The sequence below is a fragment of the Ceratotherium simum genome, chromosome 3 (assembly GCF_057802395.1).
Source record: "Ceratotherium simum simum isolate JZ-2026a chromosome 3, ASM5780239v1, whole genome shotgun sequence".
Taxonomy (NCBI): domain Eukaryota; kingdom Metazoa; phylum Chordata; class Mammalia; order Perissodactyla; family Rhinocerotidae; genus Ceratotherium; species Ceratotherium simum.
Window position 1 is genome coordinate 37,246,578 of NC_141902.1, and position 18,125 is coordinate 37,264,702.

Here is an 18,125-nt window from a genome sequence, read left to right on the forward strand (position 1 = left end):
ACCAAGCTGAAAATGACACTTGACTGCATTATGTGTGTTCCCATATCTACAATGCTTGTGGCTCTTTTGATTGAGACTTGGTTTCCCAGTTTGGGACTGTTGCTGCATACATACTGGATATTCGGAGGACATACTTAAGCTTAAAACATCTCGGGGACACTGGGTAGTCCAGACTGGTGGCAGGTGGGTGGAATTTCAAGTCTCTAATTATTGAGCTATCAAGAAGGCCCACAAGAAGGTGGAGCACAGCACGGCCGAAATGGCTGAAGGTGAAAGGAGCCCATAAGAGCGGGGTGGTACATGATGAGTCCCCTCGAGATGGTACATGTTGTCTAAAGTTTTCATTTCAATCTCAGTGAAAATTTTGTGATTTTTTTAAAAGTTCTGCATAGAAGAAGAAGGATGATTTAGTTTTTCCGATTTATGCAGCTTCAGACAGTTCTGTTATGTTTCTGACAGCCAAGTATTCCAGCTGAACCTCCATACTGAGATATGAGGTTGAGAGGGAGAGAACGAGCACCTACAGATAAAGGGGAGTAGTCACAAACCCCACCATCACTTTTATAAAAGGACATACCTCCAAAGGCAACCATCAGAAACCCCTGTCCCGCCTTTGTGAATAAAAAGTTTTGTTTTACTTATAGGACACAGATTGAGGTGGAAATGGTTGGCAGGGGCAGAATTAGGAAATCAGATTATCTCATTCATAAAATGTTGAGGTAAGTTTCTTTTTTTTTTTGGTGAGGAAGATTCACCCTGAGCTAACAGCTGTTGCCAATCTTCTTCCTTTTGCTTGAGGAAGATTGGCCCTGGACTAACATCTGTGCTGATCTTCCTCTATTTTTTGTATGTGAGTCACCGCCACAGCATGGCTTGATGACTGGCATAGGTCCGAGCCCAGGATCCGACCCCATGAACCTGGGCTGCCAAATCAGAGTGCACCGAACTTAACCACTATGCCACAGGGCCGGCCCCAGATAAGTTTCTTTATCTAAGTCAAATTTGAGAAGAGGACCTGCCCATTCATATTTAGAGTCTCTATTTTTTTCCCATATTACCTTCAGACCTTAAGCAACACTAGCCATTAAAAGATGGGTAGAACTGGTACCAACAACCCCAAAATTAAATTCCTACTTCCTCCCCATTCCAACCACTCCCTTTGCAAGAAAAAGTTGGCTATTACTCCCCCAAGAGGGAAAAAAAAAAAGAAAGTCTTCTAATGACCTGAGCACTTACCTAAAATAACCAGTGTTCTCCCTTCCATCCCCCTTACAACTACTCTCATTGCTTGACTCCCAAGGCTATAACCTAGAAGCGTGCATGATGCCCACCGATCATCTCCATAGACACTAGAAGTTGGCCGCACATCCCTTAGACCAATGTTAAAGTGTGAAGTACCTGCGTCAAAGTCACAGAGTAATCATTAAAAATACCGACTCCAAGGGGCCAGCCCCATGGCCTAGTGGTTAAGCTCAGCACACTCTGCTTCAGTGGCCCAGGTTCTCAGGCCCAGTTCCCGGACGTGAACCTACACCACTCATCAGCCATGGCCTGGCGGCGACCCACAGACAAGGTGGAGGAAGACTGGCACAGATGTTAGCTCAGGGCAAATCTTCCTCAAGCAAAAAAGAGGAAGATAGGGCCGGCCCCGTGGCTTAGCGGTTAAGTGCGCACGCTCCGCTGCTGGCGGCCTGGGTTCGGATCCCGGGCGCACACCAACGCACTGCTTCTCCAGCCATGCTGAGGCCACGTCCCACATACAGCAACGGGAAGGATGTGCAACTATGACATACAACTATCTACTGGGGATTTGGGGGAAAAAATAAATAAATAAAACTTTTTAAAAAAAAGAGGAAGATTGGCAGCAGATGTTAGCTCAGGGTAAATATTCCTCGGCAAAAAAAAAACAGCAAGGCTGGTCTCGAATCCACCCTTCCTAAGCACCTGGGGTGATCATCACCAGCCAGAGCCCAGTGACTTGCAACTAACAAGAAAAATGATTTGGTGCTCTTCAGAGAAAAGTCCCATCCCATCTTAACAACAACAGCATCCCACAGAGAAATAGGCAGTTAACCCTGTGGTCCCTAATCCTGCCTTTCATGTGGCAGAGGCAGAAAGCTTCATTTTAGGGGCTTCTGATAATTTGTAGAATCATCACTGCTAAAGATTTGCAGCCTTGGGAGAAGGCCACAAAAATAATAGCACAAATACAAAAGGTGCCATTCTCATCAATCAGTGAGAGGGTCTGGAAACCGAAATTTGATTATTTTGTCTCTGCTTGAGTCTTGCTTGCACTCTGTGTTCCTGGAAATTAAATTCACACTCAGGCTGACTTCAGAGAGTTATTCTTTCCTTTCCATTTAGCAGCCTTTGGAAGTGTTTCTTGTCCTAGAAACTGCACAGGAAGCCCCAACAAAAAGTAGCTGTAATTAAAGGTGCAAATGAGCACACACAGGGATGCCCAGGGAACCAGGGAGTAAATATCACATACCCTCTAACCCCAGGCAGAGGTGTCCTCAAACATTCTCACTCAGAAAATACAAAGTCACTCAATATATAAGGCACTCTCTCAACTACTTTATTTGGAACAATAAATTACTTTATTTGGAATTTTGTTTGGAGAAGGCACAGTGACCCGAAATTACTTCAAATCAATGTTACTTTGGGGCCCCTATAAAGGTCATCTGATGGAATAAGTAAAAAAGAAGGTAACAGTATCACTCATCATTCCTGCCCTAAGAAATCAGGGTGGTTACTTGTGGCTTAGGTTGAAATTTCAGTGGTCACGTCATACATAAGTTAAAATAAAAGATGCAGTGTCTTGCTCACACAGCTTGGAAGTGATGACGGGCCCTGAGAAACTGTACGAAGTGGCTCCGAAACGCTTCCTGCAAAAGCTGTTGCTGATGTCAAAGAGGTATACAGAGAATAGCAACAAAATTGCTTCATGAATTTTACATAGAAAAAAAGTATTTTTAAATTAACATACTATTTGTCATTGGAATTGGAAAATTCTACCAAGGCATCAAGATACAACAGATACGAGTATATCAAAGTAAAAGGTCAGATCAAGATGCACATTTTTCAAAGTTATGGTCAAGTGGTTCTAACTTGAACCCTCACCCACCTGGAAGGTATAAAAGAATAGACAGAGAGCTGTGAGTGGGCACTGAGTCCTACTCACCCAGGCGAGAAGGGCGGGGGTGCCCGACTCTCCCCTCAAGGCTAGTGAGGGGATTTAACAAGCACATGCAGACAGCTTGATGTGTGTCCCCTGCAACTGGGGTTTACAATGAATTATGACTAGTTTCTGTCTGAGAAACCTAAAGGGCCAGGGAACGGCTGATGAGCTGCTTGAAGAAGAGGCCAGAGCAGACAGCCTGCACCCCCAAAATTTATCAGGGCCAAGGATGTGTGTTCCCTTGTATCAGGTGTGGGCCAAGGTGCAAGAGCAATGGCATGGGGTCATCTCAGGGCTTGTCCAAGAGGGTCACATGCAGGGGCAAACAGCCCTCAGCAGAGAGAAGCTGGAGGTCCAGCAGCATTCTCGGGGGGCTGAGGACAGAGTAAGCTACCAACCAAGAATAAGGGGGGCACCACTACCATCAAGGGACAGGTGACAATCCAGACAGCATGGAGCCACGTACAACAGGATCAGTCTTTACGGCCTTTTCTGCCCCTCCTACATCTCCCTCCTCCTACACCACCTACACCTAGCCCCCTTTCAGCCCTACACCACCAAGTCCCACCTCACCTTTAGTCCTGGAGGGCCAAGAAACCTTGGCTAGAAGCTCAAGATGGGAAGAAAGCCAACCAGACTCCTTTGCCCGACTTCAAGCTTCTCCCAGCCAACAGGCCAACTTCAAGCTTCTCCCCACTTCAAGGATGGTGAATTTTTCATTTTCAGTCAAGTTTGGTGCTTGCCTCTTTCATCAGACTGCACATATTATATATAAATTGAGAATCTTTTGTGATGTAAGAACAACCAGAAAAGGTGTGGATCTGCCTATGCTTTCATTCAAGGTCATATAAATGGAACTGAAACAAAAAGGAACAAACCATGGATACATGCAACAATTTGGATGCATTTCCAGGGAATTATACTGGGTGAAAAAAAGAATCCCAAAAGGTTACACATGATATTATTCCATATATATAATGCTCTTGAAATGACAGAATTATAGAAACGGAGGTCAGATTAGTGGTTGCCAAGAGTTAAGAAGGAGGTGGGAATGAGAGGAAAGCAGGTGTGGTTATAAAAGGGCAACAAGAGGAATCCTTGTGGTGATGGAAATGTTCTGTATCTTGACTGTATCAACATCAACATCCTGGTTATGATCCTGCACCCACCATATACACGTGTATATGGTGTACTCACCATGTGTACTCACATGTGTACTCTTGGGGGAAAGTGGGTAAAGGGTACCCAGACTCTCTCTGTATTATTTCTTACAACTGCATGTGAATCTACAATTATCTCAACATGAAAGGTTTAATTTTTTTAAAAGGTGCTGAAAGCGGTGTGTACACGAGTGGACAAAACAAGTAGTGACCAGCCTTTCCACTGACTCACCTTCTATCAGCTAAAGATGCTTTGACTCTTCCGTAAAACCCACTGCACTCAGTTGTGCAAACATCAGGGTTTTCAACTTAATATTTGCTGGCTGCCTTGGTGTATTAGTTTACTAGGGCTGCCATAACAAAGTACCACAAACTGGGTGGCTTAAAACAACAGAAACGTATTGTCTCACAGTTATGAAAGCTAGAAGTCCTAAATCAAAATATTGGCAGGGCCACGCTCCTGCTGAAACCTGTAGGGGAAACCTTCCTTGCCTCTTCCCAGCTTCTGGTGGTTTGCCAGCAATCTTGGGTGTTCCTTGGCTCACAGCTGCATCACTCCAATCTCTGCCTTCATTACATAGTGTTTTCCCTCTTCATGTGGCCCTCTTATAAGGATACCAATCATGTTGGATTAAGGACCCACCCTATTCCAGTATGACCTCATCTTAAGTAATTATATCTGCAACGGCCCTATTTCCAAATAAGGTCACATTCTGAGGTACTGAGGGTTAGGACTTTTACATATCTTTTTTGGGGGGGAGGGGGACACAATTTAACCCATAACGTTTGGCTAGAGTCAAAATATTCGACTTGTTGTTTTCAGACCTTATTCAACATCCCCATTCCCACCATGAGTTTCCCAGACAGACAGGTGGGAGGAGTGGTTCTCTACTAGCTGATAGAAACTCAAGGGCAGCACTCTGATCTCACACATCTAGGAGCCATCTGTCACAGTATAGGCAGCCAAATGCCACCTGCAGGTCTCTGATGACAATGCCACCTCTCAGCCACTCTCCCATAGGCAGGGTCATGCCCCCAGGCTGCTTCTAGCAATAATCCTGACTTCGTCTAGGATCCAAAAGCTTCTAAAAGCTATAGTGACATCCTCATACACATTATGCTGCCTGGTTCAAAATGCTTTCTGTCTCATTCCACAGGCTCACTCTAATTTAAATCAGGCTATAACTTCTGTCCTTGTGAATTTCCTATCAAGAGACCTGCTATCCCTCCAGATATCTGGCTTTTGTGAGCCCTGCTCTAGGCCATTGGATATGACAGAGTGTCTGAGTCCTGGCTGTGGGCAAAATTCATGTTCATTTCCCGAAAGCTCCTAAGCCTTATGCAAATCAAGATAGTGGCTAACTAACTGTTCTGTTTAATTGCCCCCAAGCATTTCACTCAATCAATTAATATTTTTTGAGCATCCACTATATGCCAGGCACTGTTTTGGATGTTGGGGACACAGCAGTGCACGAAATAAAGTCTTTGTCCTCATGACTCTGCACTCTAACGGAGAGGATAGAACACCAAAGACAATTTCTGAGGTTATGACTGCCATAGAGGAAATACACAGGATGACGTGACATAAGTGGAGAGAACTACTTCAGATAAGCTGTCTTAGAGATGACATCTGAGCTGCAATTTAAAGGATGAACATAAGCCAGCCACAGGAAGCATCTAGGGAAGAACATTCCAGGGCAGAGAGAACAGCAAGGACAGTGGCCTTGAGTGGTATTGAACATGACACGCTAAAAAAACTGAAAGGTGGTTCCAAAGCTGTGTGGGATATCTCTGCTTTGCTCCTCTCCACCTTTCGCCACTTGCTCTGTGCCTTCTGCCTTTGTACTGTCTACTGAACCTGACAATGCCCATGGGAGTCCTGCCCAGGTTCGTCCCTGCACTTGGGAGCCTGGACCTTGTGCTGACAAGGCTCCCACTCTCCTCTCCTTCCCTGGGACTTGGATCAGCTGAGGACACGCATTTCACCTCCAAAAAATGTTCTGCTTCAACCGTCCGGAGAGCTGGACACTGGCCACGGTGAAATCCGAAGCAGAAAACGTGGAGCAGCTCATTCCCCAACCAGATGTCTGGGACTCCACCCATACCCCACACCGACTGTGGCAACAGTTGTTTCCCAGGACTCACCCACAGCCTGGCCCACTGACCTCTCCAACAGCTCTTACAGTCAGGAGAGCAGAAGCCAGCTTATGACCCAGACACTGGTGAGCTCATCATCTCCCGGGAGGCTACATCTAACAATAGGAACATTTCCCTTTACTAACACAGCTAGAGTTTTTCTTGCTACTAAGTTTTTATATTAATTATCAACAACTATTTATGTGTGAGTAACTGTTGATTTTTTTTAAAAACATGTTTAACTGAGAGAAAAAGAATCAGAGGCTATATGCTGATTCAAGACAGTTGCCACAGTACTTCCTGGTCCAGTTGACTCTCTTCTGCTTTTGCACACGTACGGGCCTTTGACAACCCCATGGCTTTCAGCCTCCTTTTCGTGCCTGGGCCTGAGTATGACCTTCCACTCCTGACCTGTTGCACTGCCAGACTTCCAATCCTCCTCAGCGTCTATGAGCATCTCTCCAGCTACCAGCCCGTCTCTAGCTCCTGCTCAATTCTCACGGCTCTGGGTTTCAGCCGTTTTTCTTTCCTGGGCATCAGACTTGTGTTGCCCTGCCTGGCTGTGAGAGTGCGCTAATGAGCAAGCCACTACCCCTCTGAACTTGTTTACAAATATTGGATATGAATGGTGACAGAAACACTATATTTATCAGTCATGATATTTCTGTTGTATGTGACAGGAACTCAATTCATACAAGTTTAAGCAAAAAGGGAGATTTGAGTTTTTTTGGTTCATGTAGTTGGAAAATACAGGCTCAGGACCTCTAGGGACTCACACAATATCATCAGGATGGTGTCTCTCCCTTCCTCTCTCTTCCCTTCCCCCTCCCCTCTCTCCCACTCTCCCCTCTGCTTCTCTCTCTGCCCTCATTCTCTCCTAATCAGACAGCTCCTGACTTCCTTTGGAAGCCCCTTTGGAAAAAGAGGGCTTCTCTACCAGCATCTCTATGTCAAGGACCTTGACCAAGCTTGGATGCCATGACCATCTCTGGACCAATCACTGAGGACAGGGAAATAAGATCCTGGGACCTGGCTTGGTTCATGCACCCACCCCTGTCTCCCAGGGAAGGAGTGGGGCTATACCCAGTACTGAGGGGCAGTCATCACAGGAAGTAGAAAGCAGCAGATACTACAGTTTGGTTCACTAAATATTCATTCCATAATCTTCCAACCATCTGCTATCCTCTGCTAACAAAGGCTGGAAGGCTAAAAATACTGCTTTTCAGACAGCCTTGCAGTTATGCTGCAGGCTTATCACCTAGGTCCATAGATGTTCCCACGAGAAGCAGACATGATTAACGTGAGGCGGTGGCCAGGTGCAGTCATAGGTTTTCTTGTAAGTACAGGGAGCTGACAGATGCCTTTGGTTCTTCTGGGCCAGCAGTGTCCTAGGGTTCTAGAGTCCAATCCTTCATATAACTGATGGTATATGACAACAGCTTCATGATTTCTGCTAGAACCAGAGGAACGACTGTGCATATTTCTTGACTGTGTCCCTGGCTCTATGGCATCCAATCTTGGTTCCCAGACTCTCCCATAAATTCTGAAAGCAACCTAATACTCTGTAATAAATTTCTTTCTTCACAAACTGGCTAGTGTGATGTAGAAGTAAAACTAACACCTTGCCCTGCTGGACTACCTAAAAATGTGTACATTATGTCCCACAGTCAGGAGAAAAACTTAACACTTGCTTCCTGAACCCCTCCCCTCTCCCAAAATAAAGACATTAAAAAGACCCAGGATCACACTATCTAGGTCCAGTCCCCAAAATAAATAAAATCTTGAGCCTTTCCTGTAAGTTACTGGCTCCTAACAAAAACTTTATTGTTTTACAACTTTACTGACTTTTGCAATGCTGATATCCGACGATATGACACAAATTTTGAGATTATATGTTCATGTGAAATAACTGCTTTTTTCCCCCACAATGAACACACTAACTATAAATGTGATAATCATGTGATTGCTTCCTTTTAAATACCTGTTGTATATTTCATTTGGCAAACCAGTCCTTCTAAAACCTGAATTCCCTTGCGATCCACCTTTGCAAGTAAAATAAATTTTCTTTACTGAATGCTTTTGTAGCTGTGCCTTCTTTTGACAACAGGCTTTGTTGTTTGCAACTAAGAACCCTAGTAAATACTGGAAGGGAGGCTCACCAGTGGATGTACACCAGTTGCTGAGGGAGGGCAGTGCAGTTAGGGGGAAGGGGTGTGCTGAGAAAATAAAAACAGAATGCCTCTACATTATTTCATAAGGTTATTATGATTGAATGGAATGATGTGGGTTATAAACTATAAAACCCAGCATAAATGCAAGGCTAAAGCAGCATTCTTGATTGGTAGTTACCATATTGGCAGGTAAGTCAAGGGTACTTACATGGCACAGGAAGCATCCATCTTCCATTAGCAAAACCCTCCTTATCTTTCCTTATTAAAGACTCTATGAGCTTCCTAAACTGCCCACGTGTAATGTTTTCCTAGACGAGATGACCATCATTTGGAAACCAACATTGCATATAGAGTCAACTATCCATGCAAGAGGCATTGACTAAGCATCAACTGGCAAACACTTCATGATTACAGGCCAGCATCAGGCAGCACCAAGAGGACAGATAGGAAGGAAGTTTATATCAGACACCCAATTCAGTGTAGCCATCAGCTCTGGAAGAGAAGGGGAGAATACACGGGGTGGGGGGAGGAGGCACGAGGGGAGATTCAAAGTACATGCAACATTTTATTTTTATAAAATAAAAAAAGATAGGAAATATGACAAAATGTTAGCATTTATTATTTCTGAGTGGTGGGTTTATGATAATTTAATATTTTTCCTGTATTTTTAAAACCCCTCAAAAAAAAGAAGTGATTCAGCCAGAAAGAGAGACTGTGTATAGGTTTCATGCTTTGCCTCTACCTCTATAATTCTGCCCCTCAGGAGGAACTTTTCATCAGAAATAGTAATAATTTTTTTAAAAGCTGAATTCTAAACCTGATAATAAACCATTGTTAGGAATTTATTCAAAGTGCTAAGGTGCCTAGACATTCATGGCTTAATCTGCAAGTTTTTCAGCGTGTCTGAGATTTGGTGAAGCAAGTTTTCAGTGCAGGCCAGAAAGTACTGTTTCCCAGGATTCCTCAGAATCAGTCAAAATACTGCTGGAGTCCAGTGAAGACATTTACCCAGAAATTGCTTGTAAATGCAAAAGCAAAAGAATGCAACAACAAATTCCCAAACAGGGGCATTCAAGAGTTTTCAGCTCTAGAGGTCACGAAGAAAAATCCACACGAGCAAGTGTGAGTGTGGGTGTGGGTGTGGGTGTGTGTTGGGGGGAGGGGTTGTTAATTGAGAGGGTTCAGGGCTACACACCTGGCTTACAGAGTTTTGGCTATGCCTCACAGTGTGTTAAAGGAGGCTTTCTTCATGCTGATTTCCTTTTGTCAGTTATCCTTTATAATGCCCTAGCTTCATGGCGGAATATTAGTAGAATTAAACGTACAGAAATCAAAATTGCATAATTAATTAAATTCTACAATTACTAATTGACCTAAGCCTAGGAACAGGAGTCGTCCTAGAGACAGTTACACAACAGGTACAGCACTAGTTCAAGTACAATGGCTAAAATTGGGTTTAAGACTATTTTGGCTAAAAACCCCAAGTGTCCTCCCCACCTCCACCCCCTCACTCTTCAAGTTGTGGGTTCCACATTTGACCGAGGAGCAACCTTCTCAGACACCCAGGAACTATGGGATTAAAAGGAAAGGGAAAGAATTTTAATGTTTTATGAGTGTAAAATAAGAGGAACACAAATTTTACTCACTCATCCATTCAATAAAAATTTATTGAAGTCCCACACTATTTATAAGAAACCAGTACTTAGATACATACGGGTTTCAACACTCTTCTTTCCATAATTCCCACTTCCCCTTAGACTACTTTACTCCCTCCAGGTACCCTCAAAATACAGGTGTTCCTTTCTTCCTATTCAACTTGAATTTGTATATCATAAGTATTCCAATGTTTCATAGTCAGGTAGTTCTTCCACAAATAAATTTTTTTAAATATGCTACTATTGACCTCAACTTATTTTGACGCAAATGTTTGTTTTAAAAAAAAAACAACTATTAGTTTGAACCATATGAAATTGCAATAAAAAATAGTCAAAGGTCAAAATGGCCAAATATTGGCAACATATAAACAGATATACACATTCTTAATGTTTTTCAGACTAGATTCCTAAATTTTCTTGAGCTCTCTTTCCTCATTCCACCTAGTAACTTATTTTCCTTCACCTTCCAAGGTATTCTTACTCTGACCAGATGCCACCAACCCCACTTTGTAGTGACCTAACTTTTGGTTACATATCTCCTAGAATCAAATCTTGCCATCATCCACCTTCTGCTTTTAATGTGTTTTGCTTATTCTCCAACTTCAGATTCTGGCAACATGGGAGAACTTAAAACACTGCTACGAACACCTACAAGTGCTAGGTAAAGCAGAAGACATCTTTAAATTCATAGCTGAGCCTATAAGAAATAAAAGGGAATTCCCAGTTGCTTGACACAGAGACCAGAATGCTTGCATTGAGGGGTGATTCTCAGACCAGGAAATAGGCCCTCACAGCTAACTTTGGGTTTCAACACCCACACAGGGACTGAACTGACCTCAGACCCACCTGAAGCAGACAGTTGGAATGGAAACCCCTGCCTAAAGCCAGAATCCTCAAAGGGTCACCACCTCAAGGAAAGGGAGGCTAAAAAACTGTATCCTCTACCTCAGAGAGACAAGAAGGAAATGTGTCTTTTCCTGCGGTTGAGGCTAGTGATGATCCTATGACACCTGGCAAGAGCAAATGTAAAACTGTTCTGGAGGCCACTTCTACAGCCAAGATCTCACAGATCCTGTAGAAAAAGGAGATGAGCTCACAATCAAAAACTTAAAACCACACAAGGAAATGATCCACCATAAGAGAGAGTCAGCAGACACAATAAGCATCTCAAGCTAACAATCTGAAATAGTGTGTTTAAAATTATGAAGGAGAGAGAGGAGTCAAGATGGCAGCGTAAGCAGACTCGGAACTCACCTCCTCCCGTGGACACAGCCAATTTACAACTACTCGTGGAAAAATTACCCCTGAGACAGAACTGAAAACTGGATGAGAGGAACTCCTGCAACAACGGACAATCCTAACTGGGGTGGAAGACGCAGAGACTCCCTTCTGGAGAGGAAAAACGCCGCCTTCACAAGCCGCCAGCTTCACGGCCGCTGGGAGCAGCTCACAGGTACGCAGCCTCCCTGGAGGTGCGGGGCCCTGAGCCGGGGACCGCCCCCGCTGTGGGCATATTGTGGACCCAGCACAATCGAGACCACCGGCATAATATCTGACTGTGCCTGCTACTAAAACACTGGGGAGCACCCCCAGAAAACCTGGTTCACAAAGAAACTAAAACTGGCTCTTAAAGGGCCCGCGCGCAAACTCACCCGTTTCAGGAAGCACCCTAAAATCACCAGAAAGAAAGGTGTACAGTGCTTTGGTGACAAAAGACTCACCTAATAGGCCCTGAGTGCATCTCGGTGAGGGGTGAGACCTCTCCAGGGACTGGGACATTGGCGGCGGCCATTGTTGTGGCCTGGTGTGGGCGTGCTGACACAGACACCATTGGAGTTCTCCCTGAGGCCTGCTAGCCCAGGGTCTGCCCCACCCGCTAGAGCACCGATTTAATCCAGCTCAGCCAGGGCAGGCAGCCCACCCTAGAGACTGGCCCCACCCAACAACAAGCCCTCAGGCAACTTGTGGGCCTGCATAGATTGGTGACTGGATTCTCTGCAGCCTGGCAACTGAGCCGACTTGAGCAGGGCAGGGTGTGCACAAGGAGCGGGTGGAGAGTGTGGGGCGGTGGCAGAGTGTGTGGGGCTCCCGCCGTGGAGAGACTGGGTCCGCTTGGGGAGGTCGGGGCACTCACACGGGGCAGGACTGTGTTGACTGTGTGTGTGGACCTGTGGGCGGCAGGGCTTCTCAGCCGCAGAAGACTTGTACTTCTCAAAGACCCACATAGGGGGTTTGCCCCACCTTCCAAAACCTGAAACAATTGGGTGCTCCTGTGCCTGAGGCCAGCCCCACCCAGCTGCAATCCTCAGAGAGCTGACAAGAGACCTAATAGGCTAGAGGTTTACAGCAATTGTAAGGCCCTGAGCCTAACAACCTGCCACGGTGGGGGCCTACTCACTTAAAAGAAATACTGCAACACAAATGTGGTATTAGAACTTGCAGCCAACTGTGCTGGGGATCCCCACACCTGATAAAGAGACTGAAGGGCCCACAACAACTACAAGCAGCTGAGCATTACAACAGCTGGCCAGGAGCATAACTCAGCCTCCCTGGGCGCCTACAGGGAGAGCAAACAGGCCACAGCAGAAGGATACACGTAGCCCACATAGGGGTCACCCCTGGAACACTGAGAACTGAGGGAAGCACACTGGAAGCCTCCTAAGCCATCACTTACATAAGGTCACCTATCCAAGAGCAGGAGACGTAGCTGACCTACCTAATACGTAGACACAAGCACAGGGAAAGAGGCAAAATGAGGAGGCAAAAGAATACATTCCAAGTAAGGGAACAGGACAAAACCCCAGAAAAGGAACTAAGTGAAACAGAAATAAGCAACCTACCCGACAGAGAGTTCAAACTAAGAGTGTTAAGGATGCTCACTGATCTGGGGACAAGAATAGATGAACTCAATGAGAATGTCAACAAAGAAATGGAAGACATAAAAAAGAACCAATCAGAAATGAAGAATACAATACTGGAAATGAAAAATTCATTAGAGGGACTCAAAAGCAGAGTAGAGGATACAGAAGAACGGATCTGTGAGCTGGACGAAAGACTAGAAGAAATTACCCGAGGTGAACAGGTAAAAGAGAAAAGAATTAAAAAGACTGAGGACAGTCTAAGGGACCTCTGGGACAACATCAAGCGCACTAACATCCGTGTTATAGGTGTCCCGGAAGGAGAAGAGCGAGACAAGGGGTCAGAGAATCTGTTTCAAGAAATAATAGATGAAAACTTCCCTAACCTAAGGAAGGAAACAGACATCCAGGTACAGGAAGCACAGAGAGCCCCAAACAAGATAAACCCAAAGAGGCCCACACCAAGACACATCATAATCAAAATGTCCAGAATTAAAGATAAAGAGAGAATCCTAAAAGCCGCAAGAGAATGTCAAGTTACATACAAAGGAAACCCCATAAGGCTATCAGCTGACTTCTCTGCAGAAACCTTACAGGCTAGAAGAGAATGGCACGATATATTTAAAGTGCTAAAAGGAAAAAACTTACAGCCAAGAATACTCTACCCAGCAAGGTTATCATTCAAAATGGAAGGAGAGATCAAAATTTGCCCAGATAAGCAAAAATTAAAGGAGTTTGTCACCAAGAAACCAGTGCTACAAGAAATGTTAAAGGGACTGGTTTAAGGGGAAAAGAAAAGACCACAAATAGGAAAAATTATCTATTTCCATGATTAGAACGTAATGGATACAAATGCACAACAAAGAGGTTAGATATGATATCAAAAACATGAGGGAGGAGGGGAGTTAAAGAGTACAGCTTTCAGACAGAGGTCAAACTAAAGTGACCATCAATTCTGTATAGAAGAAGAAAGGAACAGAGAAGGACTACTAAAACACTGAGAAGAAAAAAAAAGTTAAAAAATGGCAGTAAGTACATACTTATCAATAGCTACTTTAAACATCAATGGACTAAATGCTCCAATTAAAAGGCATAGGGTGGCTGACTGGATAAAAAAACAAGACCCATATATATGCTGCATACAAGAGACACACTTCAGACCTAAAGACACTCACAAACTGAAAGTGAAGGGATGGAAAGAGATACTCCAGGCAAATGGCAATGAAAAGAAAGCTGGGGTAGCAGTACTCATATCAGACAAAATAGACTTTAAAACAAAAACTGTAAAAAGAGACAAAGAAGGGCATTACATAATGATCAAGGGAACAATCCAACAAGAGGATATAACACTTATAAATATCTAAGCACCCAATGTAGGTGCACCTAAATATATAAAGCAATTATTAACAGACATAAAAACAGAAATAGACAGTAACACAATAATAATAGGGGACTTTAACACTCCACTTGCACCAACGGATAGATCATCCAAACAGAAGATCAATAAGGAAACATTGGCCTTAAATGACACACTACAACAGATGGACCTAGTAGATATATACAGAGCATTCCATCCAAAAACTGAAGAATACACGTTCTTTTCAAAGGCACATGGAACATTCTCCAGGATTGATCACATATTAGGCCACAAAACAAGTCTCCATAAATTTAAGAAGATTGAAATAATACCAAGCATCTTTTCTGACCACAACGGTATGAAACTAGAAATCAACTATAGGAAGAAAATCAGAAAAGCCACAAATACGTGGAGATTAAACAAAATGCTACTGAACAACGTCTGGGTTAACGAAGAAATCAAAGAAGAAATCAAAAAATACCTGGAGACAAATGAAAATGAAAATACAACATGCCAGAATTTATGGGATACAGCAAAAGCAGTTCTAAGAGGGAAGTTTATAGCGATACAGGCCTATCTCAACAAACAAGAAAAATCTCAAATAAACAATCTAACAATGCACCTGAAGGAACTGGAAAAAGAAGAACAAACAAAGCCCAAAATCAGTAGAAGAAGGGAAATCATAAAAATCAGAGCAGAAATAAATGAAATAGAGACCAAAAAAAAATAGAAAAAATTAATAAAACCAAGAGCTGGTTCTTTGAAAAGATCAACAAAATTGACAAACCTTTAGCTAGACTCACCAAAAAAAAAAGAGAGAAGGCACAAATAAGTAAAATCAGAAATGAAAGAGGAGGGCCGGCCCCGTGGCTTAGCGGTTAAGTGCATGCTCTCCGCTGCCGGCGGCCCAGGTTCAGATCCCGGGTGCGCACCGAGGCACCGCTCCTCCGGCCATGCTGCGGCCGCGTCCCACATACAGCAACTAGAAGGATGTGCAGCTATGACAGACAACTATGTACTGGGGCTTTGGGGGAAAAATAAATAAATAAAATCTTTAAAAAAAAAAAAAAGAAATGAAAGAGGAGAGGTTACAACAGACACCTCAGAAATACAAAAGATTATAAGAGAATACTATGAAAAGCTATATGCCAACCAATTCGACAATCTGGAAGAAATGGATAAATTCTTAGAATCATACAACCTTCCAAAACTGGATCAAGAAGAAGTAGAGAATTTGAATAGACCAATCACCAGTAAGGAGATCGTAACAGTAATCACAAACCTCCCCAAAAATAAAAGTCCAGGACCAGACGGCTTCCCTGGTGAATTCTACCAAACATTCAAAGAAGACTTAATACCTATCCTTCTCAAACTCTTCCAAAAAATTGAGGAGGGGGGGAAGCTCCTAACTCATTCTACGAAGCTGACATTACCCTGATACCAAAACCAGACAAGGACAACACAAAAAAGAAAATTACAGGCCAATATCACTGATGAACATTGATGCAAAAATCCTCAATAAAATACTAGCAAATCGCATACAACAATACGTTAAAAGATTATACACCATGATCAAGTGGGATTTATTCCAGGGATGCAGGGATGGTTTAACATTCGCAAATCAATCAACGTAATACACCACATTAATAAAATGAAGAATAAAAATCACATGATCATCTCAATAGATGCAGAGAAAGCATTTGACAAGATACAGCATCCATTTATGATAAAAACTCTGAATAAAATGGGTATAGAAGGAAAGTACCTCAACATAATAAAGACCATATATGAGAAACCCACAGCTAATATCATCCTCAATGGTGAAAAACTGAAAGCCATCCCTCTAAGAACAGGAACCAGACAAGGATGCCCACTGTCACCACTCCTATTTAACATAGTACTGGAAGTCCTAGCCAGAGCAATCAGGCAAGAGAAAGAAATAAAAGGGATCCAAATTGGAAAGGAAGAAGTGAAACTGTCACTATTTGCAGATGACATGATTTTATATATAGAAAACCCTAAAGAATCCACCAGAAAACTTTTAGAAGTAATAAACGAATATGCTAAAGTTGCAGGATACAAAATCAACATACAAAAATCAGTTGCATTTCTGTACACTAACAACGAAGTAGCAGAAAGAGAAATTAAGAATACCATCCCATTTACAATTGCAACAAAAAGAATAAAATACCTAGGAATAAACTTAACCAAAGAGGTGAAAGATCTGTACACGAAAACTATAAAACATTTCTGAAAGAAATTGAAGAAGACACAAAGAAATGGAAAGATATTCCGTGCTCTTGGATTGGAAGAATTAACATAGTTAAGATGTCCATACTTCCTAAAGCCATCTATAGATTCAATGCAATCCCTATCAAAGTTCCAACAACATTTTTCACAGCAATAGAACAAAGAATCCTAAAATTTATATGGAACAACAAAAGACCCCGAATAGCTAAAGGAATCCTGAGAAAAAAGAACAAAGCTGGAGGTATCACACTCCCTGATTTCAAAATATACTACAAAGCTGTAGTAACCAAAACAGCATGGTACTGGCACAAAAACAGACACACAGATCAATGGAATAGAATCGAAAGCCCAGAAATAAACCCACACATCTATGGACAGCTAATCTTTGACAAAGGAGCCAAGAACATACAATGGGGAAAAGAAAGTCTCTTCAACAAATGGTGTTGGGAAAACTGGATAGCCATATGCAAAAAAATGAAAGTAGACCCTTACCTTACACCATACACAAAAATTAACTCCAAATGGATTAAAGACTTGAGTGTAAGACCTGAAACTGTGAAACTTCTAGAAGAAAACACAGGCAGTATGCTCTTCGACATCAGTCTTAGCAACATCCTCTCAAACACCATGTCTGACCGGGCAAGAGAAACAATAGAAAAAATAAACAAATGGGACTACATCAAACTAAAAAGCTTCTGCACAGCAAAGGAAACCATCAACAAAACGAAAAGACAACCGCACAATTGGAAGAAGATATTTGCAAACCATACTTCTGATAACGGCTTAATCTCCAAAATATATAAAGAACTCATGCATCTTACCAACAAAAAAACTACCAACCCAATTAAAAAATGGGCAAAGGACCTGAACAGACATTTCTCCAAAGAAGATATACAGATGGCCAACAGACACATGAAAAGATGTTCAAAATCATTAACTATCAGGGAAATGCAAATCAAAACTACAATGAGATATCACCTGACGCCCGTCAGAATGGCTATAATTAACAAGACAGGAAACAACATGTGTTGGAGAGGATGTGGAGAGAAGGGAACTCTCATCCACTGCTGGTGGGAGTGCAAACTGGTGCAGCCACTATGGAAAACAGTATGGAGATTCCTCAAAAAATCAAGGATAAAACTACCATATGATCCAGCCATCCCACTGCTGGGTATTTATCCAAAGAACTTGAAAACACCAATTTGTAAAGGTACATGCACCCATGTGTTCATTGCAGCGTTATTCACAATAGCCAAGACTTGGAAGCAACCTAAGTGCCCATCAAGGGACAAATGGATAAAGAAGCTGTGGTATATATACACAATGGAATACTACTCAGCCATAAGAAACGATGAAA

The 18,125-nt window shown here is 42.9% G+C and overlaps 1 protein-coding gene across 7 annotated transcripts in view; it reads right to left on the minus strand.

The window, feature by feature from the left end:
* Positions 1-18,125, minus strand: part of GPR176 (G protein-coupled receptor 176) — a 113,929-nt gene that overhangs the window by 86,680 nt on the left and 9,124 nt on the right. Inside the window, exon 1 of one of the 7 annotated variants that reach the window (XM_087424978.1) lies at positions 12,025-12,144. The exons of 3 other annotated variants lie outside the window; for them this stretch is intronic. In XM_087424978.1, coding sequence (XP_087281104.1) covers positions 12,025-12,082 — 58 coding nt within the window. In that variant the 5' untranslated portion in view covers positions 12,083-12,144. Of the gene's footprint in view, positions 1-12,024; positions 12,145-18,125 lie in introns of those variants that run through there. 3 more of the 7 variants (XM_087425021.1, XM_087425011.1, XM_087424998.1) reach the window with 3 other exon arrangements.